Source organism: Ambystoma mexicanum, chromosome 1q (genome assembly GCF_040938575.1).
Source record: "Ambystoma mexicanum isolate Mex_15411 chromosome 1q, UKY_AmexF1_1, whole genome shotgun sequence".
In the NCBI taxonomy this organism is placed as follows: domain Eukaryota; kingdom Metazoa; phylum Chordata; class Amphibia; order Caudata; family Ambystomatidae; genus Ambystoma; species Ambystoma mexicanum.
The window spans coordinates 1,392,610,545-1,392,625,373 of NC_090922.1; the positions used below are offsets into that span (position 1 = coordinate 1,392,610,545).

At 47.6% G+C, this 14,829-nt stretch overlaps 1 protein-coding gene across 2 annotated transcripts in view; it reads right to left on the reverse strand.

Annotated features, from left to right (window-relative positions):
- LOC138548066 (cytochrome P450 4B1-like) overlaps window positions 1-14,829 on the reverse strand; it is a 252,246-nt gene that overhangs the window by 19,940 nt on the left and 217,477 nt on the right. For both annotated transcript variants that reach the window (XR_011291897.1, XM_069642253.1), the window contains one exon: window positions 12,951-13,033. Coding sequence is in view for 1 of the 2 variants with exons in the window: in XM_069642253.1 (XP_069498354.1) it covers window positions 12,951-13,033 (83 nt within the window). In the remaining variant the exon portion in view is untranslated. The remainder of the gene's footprint in view (window positions 1-12,950; window positions 13,034-14,829) is intronic.

Genomic DNA, 14,829 nt, shown 5'->3' on the forward strand with positions numbered 1-14,829 from the left:
AAGGAAAAGGCCAGATCAGACATCAAGAGGTATGCTGATAACAAGAGAAGACCTAGCCCTACATATGGAATTGGGGACAAGGTTTGGTTATCCTCGTGACTCTTACCTCGACACTTGCGGCCTAACAAACTGGCGCCAAAGTATTACGGGCCTTTCAACGTTAAGGAAGTCATCAACCCTGTGGCTTTTCGTATACAGCTACCCGAATCTTGGAAGAAAATACATCCTGTTTTTCACACTTCCCTACTGAAACCATATGTACCCTCCATCATATCAACTCCTCGACCTAACCCTGTGCTCATCAATGACCAGATGGAATACGAAGTTTCCAGGATATGCAATTCTAGATACAGACAGGGCCGACTCCAATACTTAGTAGAATGGAAAGGATATCCCCCCAGCGAACGAACCTTGGAACCTTCCTCCAACATGAACGCTCCCCGTTTGGTGCGGAAATTCCATCTAACCCATCCAGGGAAACCTGGTGCATCGAGGTTTAGGAGGGGGCATGCTGTCATGAATTGCCACTTTCGCCCCCTATGGACTTCAATCATCCTTTCAACATGGCCGCCTGCACACGAGCGCTACTCTCTAACGTTTACGTCGGACGCACTGCCTTCTAGAAAATAGGCACGCCCCCGCAGCTCTGCGCGTCTCAACGCTACTGTCCGTGTTGCTAGCTATTGCTACTGTTCCCTTCGTCAGCTCCTTCCAGCCACTTCTATCCTTTCCATCCAGGCTGCCCCCCCACCCCTGTTTGGAACTGCTCCAGCTATTCTTGGCTCCTTCCTCCTTTATCTCGGACCACGTGTGCGGTCCGTGTTAGCGGGTCTTCCGCTCGCTTTGAACTCTGAACCTACACCGCTTCTCCCGCCTGGAATCCGCCGTAGTGCTTCCATCCTGGATACTGAACCTCACCCAGCTTCCTGAGGCATACAGCGAACCTCACACTGGACCCAGACCCAGAGGACATGCGCCCTTACCTGCACAAGTCCAGAATAACCTGGAAGAAAGAAAAGTCTCCAAAGAAGACTCAACCCCGAGGAAAACAGGTGAGAAAAATGACAGAGTGTGACAGTTGCCTACTCCAAAGGCAATACCGTTTCTCCATCCCCTCCAAGAAGAGGGCCTGAATTAAAGCCTGCATCTCTGGAGCCACAAACAACATGGCTGAGCTTTACAAAATCCACAGGGAACTCACCAATCCAACTGCAGTCTCTACCTCTCTCCGTCATCCCAGGCTCTCTGTACCACACTGTCCTCCCATTTCACATCTAAAACACAGGTCATCCTGTCCTCACTCTCCTCCACCACTATCTCCCCCTTCTGCTCTCCGGCCTCTCTCGGCCCACCCCTCCCCACTCTCTCCTCCTTCTTGCCCATAGCACCGGATGAGGTCTCTAAATTTGCCCACTCTCTGAATGTTTCATCCAAACAGCACAATATCTCTTCTCATGCCCGGCTCTAGCTGATATCTGTAACCACTGCTTCGCCACTGGCTTTTTCCCTCAAGCACTCCCTTGTGCATCCTCTCCTAAGAAAGCCATCTCCTAAGAAAGCCTTCCTGCCTGGCTAACTATCACCCTATCTCTACTAACTGCTTCCTGGGCAAACTCTTGGAGAAGTAGGTCTTCCCCCAACTGACCCATCATGCTGAACTTGCTGGTTGTCTGCACTACCATCAATCTGGATATCAGACATCCCGAGGCACGTAAACTGGTCTCCTGAATACCCGTGAAGACCTGCTCACTAATCTCAACTCCAACTCTCCTGCCGTTCTCATTCTCACCGATCTCCCCTCGGCCTTTGACACCGTCAAACATTCTGTCCTCATAAAACGGCACTGCGATACACTCAGCATCATGGAATGGGCACTGGACTGGTTGACCGTCTTCCTAACTAAAGGCCCTTCCCAGATGCAACTGAGCACCTTTCTCCTCCACCACCTCACTCTCCACCTGCGGCATTCCCCAGGGCTCTAGCCTTTCGTTGTGGCTTTACAACATCTACCTTGCCCCTCTTTCCCACCTGATCTCCTACTTCTCTCTTCACTTCCAGTGTTATGCTGATGACAAACAGCTCTCCTTCAAGCTTCCCTCTGCTACCTCCTCTTCCCAGTCTCACATTCCCGATTGTCTGACGGCTATTCAGGCATGGTGCGCTTCTAATGATCTGTGTCTTAATGCCACTAAGATTGTACTTGTTTCATCACCTGACTTTTTCCCTGTAACCAGAAGGTTTCTACTACAATACTGTAACTTACACCGTGATACCTGCGGGTTTGGGCGTGTAATCAAATGCAATAAATAAAATCCTTCTTATTGGGACACCTGCACCCTGTTTTCTTCCAGCCCTCTGGCCATCCTCCTCGGGCCCCAGTACCAACAGCAACCCCAGACACGTGTTTCAGCTTCACCTCCCTGATGCTACCCACCCAGGCGGAAACACATGTCTGGGGTTGCTGTTGGTACTCTTGTTCAGAGGAGAATTGCGTAGCATTTCTGTGCTGTATTGCCCTTGTGGGTGGAACAAAGACATGCAAATGGATATTTCTCCTCTGTGAAAGGTACAGTAAGCTAAAGCATGGTTGTAGACCCTCCAGAGTGGGCACCTTCCCATAGAACAGGTTATTTGGCTGTGTTCGTCCTCGGTAGATGAGCTCCCAGACCTTTTTGTGCAGTAATTACACAATGCCTGTTCCTCTCTGTGCCCGCTGTACAACACACCTCAGGCAAAACAGACAGCAAGGGGAGGGAGCCAACACATGCAGCGCACCTCTGCCAATGACCCACGACGTTCCAGCGTGCCCCATCAAGTCAAGCCCCTACCGCGGGACCAAAAAATCAACGACCCCCTAAAAAAAGACAACTTGTGGGCCAATCAAGAAAATCTCTACGCTCATCAGCCCCTCGCCTCAACTCCACCCCACCCCACCAAGCTGCCTCAAATACACAACGGCCTTGCAGCTCTGTCCCCTCTCGCCAACCTTGCCAAGAAACGGCACCGGCCCAGGCCGAATCTCAATGAAAGCGCCGATCACTGATCCCCAAACCCTGCCAATGACACCCAAAGCCCTCTGAGGACGTGGGTCGAGGGCACACATACCACAGAAGCGTAGCAGCAATTAATCCTGAAAACGACCCCTCCCCCCCATCACCGCCCTCTCCCAAATACTCCATCTTATTGATGCCTCGCCGAACATGAAGCACCGTCCCCACCCACAACCGCAAATTGCCCCATGGCCGGCCGCTCCCCCGGGACAGGGGGTTGCAAGGGGGAAGGGTGCACAGACAAAACAAGGCAGGCTGACCTTGCAGAATATATGTGTATACTCCAATTAGATACGTTTCCACTTGGCAAATTAAAAAAAAACAAAAAGGTGAGTTATTCGTGACCTACTGACACGTAAAGCAATTATGTCCAAATAACCGCTCCTTTGGCCTTGTATTTTGGCCTTGGATAGAAATAGTAGATTGCTTCTTATTAGCATTTATTTTATACATTTATTTCAGCGCACAATGCCCTGAGGTATCTAGGCGCTCGTTATAGAGTGTACATGTATAATTTTAGAAGAGCTTAATGAGTACCAATGTAGCTACATCAAAATCAGTAGGTGCGCACAACTGGGAAAGCTCACCTCATGGTACAGCGGGCTGCATCTGAAGTACAAAACCAGCTTAAGGATAGAAAAAGTAGGAGTGCACGGTTTGTATATACAAACTTTATGGTATGGGGTGGGGCTGCAGCAGAAATGCATACAAGGATCGGGCAGGAGCGGTCGAGTCATACAGATGGTTACCACATCATGAAAAATGCAACAAATTGAAGGCCAACAAACATATCAGCAAAGAGTTAGAAAGGCAGACATATGACTGCAGCAACAGAATGCAAACAACAGCCATAATCAGTTTTTAGTCCATCAGGATAAATATGGTAGCTTTTAAATACAGCAATGTTAGAAGTTCAAGAGTGAGTAGTTCCCATGTTGCAGAGGATGCAGAACACTGCAGCTAGGAAATGATTACCCATGGAAGTAAGCGTCCTCCAGGTCCAACAACGTCAAGATGTCTCCATTTTCCAGTTGGCCGAGCACGTATTTCAACATGAACATCCTGAACTTTCGGGACTTTAGGTATTTGCTCAGACGTCGTAGGTCTATGATGGGCCTCCAGGCCCACATCTTTTTCTGATTAGAAGGTATCTGGAATAGACTCCAGAGCCCCAGAGTCATTGGGGAACCAGCTCTATCACCCCTTTTCACAGCATGGCTCATACCTATTCCAAAAGCTGTGGGATGTGCTCTTTCTGACTGGGAACCGAAGAGATCTGCGTACAGCTGCGTTGAAACTCCAGGGTGTGTCCTTGGGCGAGAGCATTCAGCACCCATCTGTTGGTGGTGATCTTTCTCCACTCGCTGATGAGCCTCATCAGCCGGCCTCCCACCGGGGTGCATGAGTGGGGGCACGACATTCCGGTGGGTTCAGGCTTGCATCCGCACCCTGCGAGTGATGGCAACGCTGCCCTCTGCTACCGTAGGCCTGGGAAACGCCTCTGTAGCCTCTTGAGTTGAGGATCTGGAAGGCTGTCGGTAAGATGGCGAGAACTCTTTTGAAGACCTGTTAGACTTTTCCCTGGAGGAGCGAAAAGAAGACAAGCGGTGCTACTGGAGAGTGCCCAGGGAACAGGCCATCTCAGTATTCGTCTTGATGGCCTGGAGGGATTAGTTGACGGCCTTCCGAAACAGATTCTCTCTGTCGAAGGACCTCCTGATGGAAATTTGTGGCTTTCATCCAACCTTGTTGACGAAGGCAGACACCGTTCACCATTTGCCAGAACCCTGTGTCGGCGACGTCCAAAGCCACTGTGATGGCATGATCCAATGCCATTTCCCGTTCCTGGAAGAGAGCGATGGCCGCCATCTTCTTATCGTCGGGGAGGAACTCTAGGATCGGTACCAGTTTGTACCACAATTCTCTGTCGTACCTGGCAAGGATCGCCAGTGCATTGTCCGCCTTGATAGTGGACGCAGCAGTGTGCATTTTCCTTCTTTTCCATGGCGTCCATCCTTTTTACCTCGCTGTCCCGAGGGGCCGAATGTAAAGAGGACAGGTTACCAGACCGTTTCCTCACGGCCGCCGACACCACCGAGTCCGGCACCCTATATTACTTCTCCAGCCTATCCAGTTTGGCTGGAGCTGTGCAAGGGTTCTTTATGAGGGCCAAGCCCTCCTCCCAAACATCATCCTTTCCTTATCACTGCCATGATAGTCTTCCTCTTGACCTCCCGCCTTTGATACAAGAAAGTGTCCTCCTTGGTTTCCTCAGGCACTAGCTGGAATAGCTTGTAGGTCCTGGCGATCATGGAGTGGAACGATCCCACCTGTCCAGGGGGGACACCCTATGTGGAGCATCCAAATGTGGCGATTCACCATCCGTTGCGACAATGTCCTCGTCATCATCCGTTGTCGTGACTGTATCCGTCTCTGTACCCGTGTCTGGGTCTGCTGTGGAAGAACGCACCCAACGTGGTGGAGGAGGCTAAATGGGGGTGTCGGATGACGCTTCCTCTTCTTTGCTGGAGGTTGATCGGGGCCACAGGTACCGGAACAAGAGGCATCCTCATTTGGATCTCTGACACCAAGGTGTTTAGAGTCAACAGAATATCCAAGGAAATGTCCCTCGGCTGAGAAGGCAGAACAGGAAAACTAGGCCCTGCACCTTCGTACTCCTCTTTAACATTTTTGTGAACCCTATGCAAGGACTCTTGATCTTCGTCATGCGTGGTCGAGACCTCCATGGTCTGGGCGATGGCCTAGGAGGGCTGTTTCGGGGCCTCTGAGCCCTTCCCCATTTTTGCCCACTGAGGGTCTTGAACCGGGGCATGGGCCAGTTTCATGCCTTCTGGCGTGCCTTCAGACTTTGCCAAAATCACTGTGGCGGTGGGGGCAGGGACACTTTCTGAGTGGTGGGAGCTACCCTCGTAGGCTCAGCGCCTGTAGCCTTCGTGGTATTAGTTGTCGATGGGGTCGCCGACAAGGTCTTAGCCTGTGCCGGTTGAGCCTGCTTGGTCTGCTCCACTTTCTTCTCCTCCATCCGCGGCTTCCCGGATTTATCACGTAGTTCAGCCGGGGAAGATGACTTCCTCTTTAAAGGTGAGCTTGATGGTAGGCTGGCAGCAGAAGTGGCAGGCGACGCCGATTGCACCCTATACACGTTGGGACCCGCTTCCGCAGCGACCTCTGTGGACTCAGACTTGCGGCTCTTGGCCTTATCGTGGGCACTCACGGATGAGGCGCCCTAAGGGCTTAGAAGACTGCTCCTCGGACCAGCCAGTCCTGGGTGAGGCATGACCATGCTCGGACCAGGGGCCAGAGGCATTGGCGTTAAGCCATGCCGCCTGCCTAGTATGCCTGTCCGTCGTTTCCTTGGAGAAACCAAGGCACATCTCGCACTCTGCTTCCTTGTGGTCCGGGTGCAGTCAGTAGAGGCATTGAAGGTGCTTGTCCTCCACAAACACATTCCGTAGCCCGCATTTGGTGCGGGGCCTGAAGAATACCTTCCCTCCTTCATGGACGGAGGCACGAAATAGGCCAAGAGGCCTAGTAGAATCTTCGCCATTGAGGGGCGAAGAACTTCACCGGTAATGGGTCCCTGTTGTCGGCAGACAAAGAAAAGAGCAAACAGGCTTCTTTTAAACAAAAATAGAACTTTTTCCATCGAAAAACACGAACACATTTACAAATAGCTCAGAGAGAAAACTCTAGGACTCCCAACGCTGAAGTGTGCAGTAAAAATCTGAAGATGGCTGCCAGAATAGGGGCTTAGGGAGGGTACTGTCATTGGATGGGGGCAGTATGACCCAGAGGACAGTGATTGGTTTAGAGGAGAAATAAAATTTTTAAGTGAAAGTGAAACTTTTCTTTTACTGAGGATTTCCAGCCTGACGATGGGGAATATTCATGAGCATGTGAATCCATACCAGACCCCATGCTGGAGAAGTTTGGGTTGTCAGAGCATTTATTCTCATTCATGGTTTGCTGTGTGATTTCTTTAAATATGTGCTCATTTGTGAGGGCCATAGATGAATTATGGTAATTTGAATTGTGTGTTTGTTTTCTATTTATTTCAAGATTTGATGTGTTCTATTATGTTGATGCCAAGAAAACAACATGGAAACTGTCATTCATATCATACATATAAAATGTTGTTACTATGGAATCCCTTGCCCAAGGATAAATGTTATCATACAAACACCAGTTTCCATGCGCTTATCATGCAGCCAACATAACTGAAATTAGTATCTTGAATTAAATAAAACTGAATTGTGTAAAATAGTTTATACATGAAAACAACAAGCAGTGTTGTTGGAGAATTGTAACCAAGGACTACATTTTTACCTTGGAAAAGTGTGCAGTGCACTGCTCCTTGTCTTTCAGGTGCACTTAAGTATGGGGGAGACCGTATCCAGGTGTATTTGACTTTAAAAAAACATTCATTCTAGCAGGAATAGTAATAAAAATTCTATTTTTACATGGAATAAACCACAATAATAACCATTGGTGTATATACACCTGGATACGGTCTCCCCCATACTTAAGTATCTATATACACCAATGGTTATTATTGTGGTTTATTCCATGTAAAAATAGAATTTTTATTACTATTCCTGATAAAGTGAATGTTTTTTTAAAGTCAAATACAAGACCGAACTCCTACTGGTAGGCTCCCCCAACACGCTAAAAAATCTAGACTCCCAATTCAGTCATTTCACCATTGACTCCAGTAAAATACCTGTCTCCGACTCGGTCAAAACTCTTGGTGTCTATTTTGATTCCAACATCTCCATGGACAGACAAGTCAACGCAATTGCCTCCTCAGCCGCATATCATGCCAAACTGATCAACGCAGTCAGACCCTTCCTCTCCAAAGAGAATTGCACAAACATAGCCAGAGCAATAACCGGCTCCAGGCTAGATTGCTGCAATGTACTCTTCCTAGGAACTTCCAACAAAAACCTGGAAAGGCTACAAATCATACAGAACAATGCCCTCCGCGCTGCCCAAGGTATCACGAAAAGAGAACACATCTCTGAGGCCAGAAAACTAGCCCACTGGCTACCAATAAGGGAAAGAATCATCTTCAAAGCTCTGACACTGACCCACAAGTGCATCCACCTCACCGCCCCGGTCTACCTCTCACAAAGAATCCACCCCGTCTCCTCCACAAGGCCAACTAGATCACCATATACCAACATGCTCTGTGTGCCACTAGTAAAAAAAGAGCCAGAGCAGGAGGATCCAGCTTCCCTTATCTCGCACCATCACACTGGAATGCCCTACCTCCCACAATCCGAGGTGAGCCTTCCCTCATTGCCTTCCGGAAAGCTATGAAAACCATCCTCTTCACATAAGGTCTCTCGCAGCACCATGTTTGCCAATAAACTGTCTGTAATGTAATAACCAAAGATGCATGAGCTGTAATGACTACTCTGTTTGTAGCAATCAGAATGTGCCAACGACTGCTACCAATCCTGTACCCCCTGTAACTAAGTTCCTGCAAGTAACAGAGCCACAATGCCCCTGGGCTGTCTGCGCGATATATAAATATAAATAAAATAAAATTTAAAAATATATGTAATAATGGCTGCCAGGTTTTATATAGGATAATCTGTGATGGCTATAAAATATATTATTAGGCTATGGTCTAAAAGTCAAGCTTCTAGCATCAAAAGGACAACTGTTTCCCCTGGCCCTGGACTATTGGGCAGTGTGGCTTGTAGGAGTCTAGTGCTTCGAGAAGGCAGGTGACTGGAGAGGAGTGGAGGAAGCAGAGGCTGGAGAGATGGAGGAGAGTGGGGTGGGGACAGCAGCGGGGAGCACTAACAGGGTCAAGGAGGAGGTGATAACATCAGGGGTGATAATTATCAGCAGGAAGTGGAGGGAAATGAAAAGGTAAAGGAGGAGGGGATAACATCAGAGGCTGAGAGTGGACAGAAGGCGGTGTTGACGGGAGTATAGATAATAACAGTGGTGTGAAAATGAGAGCAGGAAGAGGTGGTAAGAATTAAGAAAATAAGAGAGGGGGTGGTATCATCAGTTGAAGGACGGTGGCAAGAGGAGCAAACATCAGCCAGCATTCAGTAGAAAGTGGCCAGGCCCCAGGAACATCAGGAGGCCACAGTCCGAGAGAGTGGTGGTGACACCGAGGCTATAACCTCAGGGAGAGAGAGAGTGAAGAGGCAGGCAAAAGAACTCCACAAGAAGGTGCTAGAAGTCAGAGCGAAGGTGTTACAGAAAAGAGTAGGGTAACATTAGGAGGAGGAAAGGTCATGACAGGAATATCTGGGTACCATTTTCAGGAAGCGGCTGGAGAGAAATAACGGGAAGCTAGCTAGCGAGAGCAGGCAGATTCTAGCGGGAACGACCGACTGTGCATGTGGCAGAGGAGACAGTGGACTCGAGGGGCTCCTCGGGAGGAAGGGGCGCAACCTCAGTGAAGGCGAAAGCCATCCTGACACTTCGTTTAATGGAGAAAAAATAAACAATTTTACTATGTTCCCACGCTTGTATTGAATCCCTAATAAAAGAGAGAGTAGGGTCAGAGTGCACCAGTAAAGCTTAGCAAGGTATTATCCACATACACCTTACTTATGCAGTCCTGGGCTTTTTGTGACCATTTGAAGGAGTGGTAGTGGCGTAAAATAGCTTTTACATTTCTGCTGTGCATTCCCATCTCTGCCTTCAAAGGGCACATGCTTTTACACCCAAATGACATTTTCTTGCAGGAGTAAAATATCTTGGTTCTCATAGGTCTATCTCCCAGCAGTTGAGTCAAAACCTCGACCACGGCTGTTGAAGTGATGAAGAGACAGCGGAAGCTTTGTTCCAGCTGGGCCTGCTAACACGAGGGAGGGGCGCATTGGTTCCGGGCCACAAGCTACTGGGCTGAGCTTCACCGCCATTGTTGCAGGTTCTTTATAAAAATATTGCACATCATTTTCGAGTCAGGATAGGGATTTGGGCCAACACCCCATCAACGGTGGACACCACAGTCAAACATGGATCACTTACTCCATTAACAGCCAACACCACAATGATTCACTCAATTTTCCAGACATTCTAGTTCCACTACCAGAATTGGGCCTTGCAAGATGAAAGAAACACAGAGCAGATGTCATTAGGCCTCCATTGAGCTCTAGAGATCTGAGCTTGCTAGGGAAAGGTCAAAACGACATGTGAGCAAACTTGGAAAAACTGCAGCTTTCAATGGAACCACATGTCAAATGTGTGCCTTAAAAAGCCGCCATGAAACCTATTCACCAATTTGCTGATGCTTAATATTTGTTGCAATTGTGTATACATGGGGAAATGTAAGACCCTTAACTATTAGCAATTACTGATACTTAATGTTTCAATCTACACTTCCGCTCTGCCTATTCTATCATAATATATCATAGCGCTAGGAGTGGTGGTAGCAAGGAGATGTGTGCCGATTCTGACAGTATGATTTTGGAACACTGCTCGTCAAAGAAGTTGAAATATATCCGACAGAAATGTCTTAAAGACCCCGGGCGGATTGAGTCTCAAATTACCTTTTTTGCTCCTGCATACAGCTTTGGGCCCCTTTTCTTACCCAGGCTTTTAATGCAATGTTGACTACAGGCACCTTTCCCGAGAGCTGGAATACCTTTCAGGTATTATCATGAGAAGAGTCGAGGAAAGGACAAGATATAAACGACTGCCAATGAGGCAGTGAGCTATCTGACTTCCACCCAAGCTCTGGATGTCCTTACGTCAGTGGTGAGGTTCATCTATCGGGCATGGCACAAAAGACCTAAGAACTGACGTATTATTATAGCACACAATTGATTGACTACTTCTATTTCTTCTGTGCTTGTGTTCTTAATGGAATAAAAAATGTAGGGTTGTGCTCACAGTCTATCACTCAGGAAGAAGATTGATTTTAAATGATGGTGCTGGGTTGCGAGTCGTCTCTCCCGGTGTTGAGAAAATATATTTCCGTTTATCACATTGACCCACCCGCTTCGTAAGTGGTTGTGACCTCAATTGGCGCTATAACATGTTTTGGGCTTGTTGTTGCAATGATGATTCTGCCTCCTATTTTTAAGTCCATCAATTTGTTGTTTTTCACTTGATTTTTTTTTATCATGCATGTGGCCTACAATGCTTTATCCATGTCATCACTATGAAATTATACTGGCTCTTTTTTTATCCTTTTTGCTGTCTGTATGTACATGTATTTGATGTTCATAGCATCACGCCGAAGCAAGAATATTTTGATGATGATGAAATATCTTATCTGACTCGTAGCTGACATTTAGACCAGGAATGGGGGCGGTCAATCGGTTCATTAATCACCATCTGATTGTAGCCAAGAATGTTGCTATTCTGAGGTATCCGGTCTATGTTGCTATTCTGAGGTCTCCGGTCTATGTGGCATTTATGGATCTTCGCTCTGCCTTTGTCCACACGGACAGGAGCCTCCTTTGGAGTTCCCTGGCTGCTATGGAGTCCCCTTGCTATTGTTGCGTGTTCTGTTGTCCCTACATGAGGATTTCAGAGTATGTATACGGCATGGCTGTAACAGTAAGCTCAGTGGGAGCTTAGGGGAAGGCAAGGGTGTCTGTCAGGGCTGTGTGCTGGCCCCCTTCCTTTTTACTTTATATGTCAAACACCTTCCTTTGTGCCTGAAACAGCTGGGTGCTGATGTTCCGCAGTGTCATGGGAGAAAGCTGCTGGTTTTGAGTTATGGAAATGACACCATCCTTCTTGCCAAAACACCCAAGTCCCTGCAGATATTGGTGGAAGGTTACGTGAACTTTATGACCCACCAATCAATAGAAATGCTGTCATGTGTTTCTCATCTGGTATACATTGTCCTTTTGCAAGTTCGAATATATGGGGATTATCTTCAATAATATCTTCCATGTAAGATTATCTCAATCTTACATGGAAGGATAACATTAATGCTAGAAAGATCAAAGATGAAACAGGTCATAGGTTGACTTTTTACATTTGCTAAAAATCTGCAGAATCTGTCAGTGACTTATATGCTAACAGACTACAAAGTGAATGGGGCGAGTGTTGGTACCGATGGCTCTGTACTTTGGGGGGCGGGTACGTTTGATGGGATTCGATCTGAGGAAAATCTTTTTCTCTCCCACCTCTTGATGGTGCCTACATCAAACGCAGCCAATATCACACACCTTGAGACTGGTCAGGCCTCAATTGCCGATTCTCCAAGGTTAAAACCTGTCATTTTCTGGTGCTCCAAGATAAATAGTTTAACTACATTTTTGCTGAAACATATCTTACCTCTGGGCAAGCATGATAGGATCTGTTGGCTAGCACATACTAAAATCACGCTTGGATCTGTGTCTGGGTTCCTATTTTAATACTCCCCTAAGTATTGGCACTGTTTCCATCTCATTGCCTCTGGGGCACTGGGCCAGTAATATGGAGGACCCCTGTCTCCAAGGGTCTACTGTTCACCTGTACCTCCTTCATTCTCCCCCACTAGGTGCTGCGGCTCCCAATCTTGATGCTGTTATGGATCCTGATCACAGGTCCCTATTGACCAGAGCATGGTTTAACGCAGTTGTCAGTAGGCCGTCAGGTCTGCACCACTAGTCGGTTTATGGTCATTTCATCTAAAACCATTTCATCTAATGCCACTCCATCGAAATTTTTCAATCTAAAAAATGTCCATCTAATGCATTCTTTTTTCCCTTCTTTTTTGGAGGTCGTTTTACACTTTAAAATGCACCCGAACAAAAATTAACCTTTTACCCCCCAAAAACATGCATTAGATGGAAATTGTTTAGTTGGAAAAATTTCAATGGAATGGTATTAGATGGAATGGGTTTAGATGAATTGACTAGATACCCTGCTCTAGTCCCTATAATAGCAATGCAATTAGTGGTACTTTACCTTGAACCAGCAGCAAAGGGCAAAAATGCATGCGGCGAGCGAGAGGATATATTCTCTGGAGAAAACCGCTCTGGATCAAATACCTGCAAAAACAAACAAAGGAATAATTATACAGACAAGGGTAACAAAAGCATAATATCAGCCGAAACTGGTGTAATTTATGAAAATATTCCCTCTGGAGTTGGTCCCCCCCCCGTTGAAAAACCTGAACATACAGTGCCATATCTGTTATATAGGGGGGGACATAGGACAGTATGCACCGAGGGCATAGGCACCCCTTCGTATCACAGACGAGACCAGGAGACAGAAGAATGTGGGTGGTGCGCCCTGTTTTCATATTTATTTATCGTGCATTTGTAAGGCACTTATACATCAAGTAAATTTTGTTTCAAAGTACCCACAGGGCAACAGGGAGGGAACATGGAATGAAAGGCAAATATAACAATGAAAGAGAGAGGCTGTCCTACTAAGCCTTGTGAGCATTCAGAACGTGCAAGTGCAGAGAGAGAGAAGGGATGAGGAGTGGGGGGGTGAGTGCTAGGAGTATCAAGAGGGAAGTGCTAGGGAATGAGCAGCTGTAAGTGCCGAGGTGGAGTGGTCAGCCACCAATAAATAGGTAAGTGCAGGCCTGTGGTGGCATAGGCCATTGGGTGCCAGGGCAAGTGCTGGGAGGGGTGGAGGCTGTAGGCGATTGGTGACCCAGGGCCCTTATGTGTCCTTGCCTCCCACACCCAATCTCAGCAACCGTGGGATGTAGAAGAAGAGTGAGGAAGGGAAGGAGGTGCAAAGGAACGTTTTGAGGAGCTTCCAGAAATTGAGGCGATCCGGTTCAAGATGAAGAGGAAGGGGGAGGCTGTTCCATAGGAGGGAGCCAGCCGAGGAAAGAGATTGACCACCATCTCGCTGTTTAGCAAAGCGCTTGACAAACAGAGTTGGTGCCGGAAGAACGTAAACATCTGGAGGGAGAGTATTTATGGAGAGCAAGTTGTAGATCGCATGGACCCAGGCCTCAGACAGCCTTATGGATGATGCAGGGATTTGAATTTCATCCTTGCAGCAATCGGGAGCCATTGGAGAGTTTTTATTGCAGGAGAGATGCAGTCCCTGGGCTGAAGGCCAAGGATAAGTCCCGCAGCCCCATTCAGGATTATCTGGAGGGGTCGTAGAGTAAAAGAGGGTAGATTAAGAAAAAGGCTATTTCAGTAGTATAGCCTAGAGAGAACCAGAGCGCTAGAGCCATTGAGTTTATGGGACTAAGTGAGGAAAATAAGAATTCCTTTGAGGAGGTGGAGTTGAAAGTGGGACTTCTTGGCAAGATCCTGAATATGAGGGATAAAGAAAAGAGGAGTCGAAGGTGACTTAGAGATTTCTAGCTTCAGATGGAGGAGAAGGGGGAGAGCCCATAGAAGAAGGCCAGAGTGAGGGACAGAAAGAGGGAGCAGGAGTCCCAATAGGAAGGATCTCAGTCTTGCTGGCGTTGAGGCAGAGATAATTGGAAGTACGCCAGGACTGGATTGCAGATAGGCAGTCAGGAGTGATGGAGGAAGTAAGAAAAGGATCAGAGGGAAGTTTGAAGAAGAGTTGTGTGTCATCTGCATAACACTGGAAGTTTGGGGAGAAGGTGGAAATGAGGTGTGTAGGCAGAGCAAGATAGTTAAAAAAGCCAGGGAGAAAGGTTGGTGCCTTGGGGGACACTGCAGGTGGAGATAGAGGTTGGAGAAGAGAAAGATCCTAGAATAACCATGGACGGACTGTCGCTGAGGAAGGAGGTGAGCCAGTCCAGTGCCCGCTCCAAGGTACCTAGGGTATTGTGGAGCTGTTTTATGAGGATGGAGTGGTTGACCGTATCAAATGAAGAAGAGAGATCAAGTAGAATGAG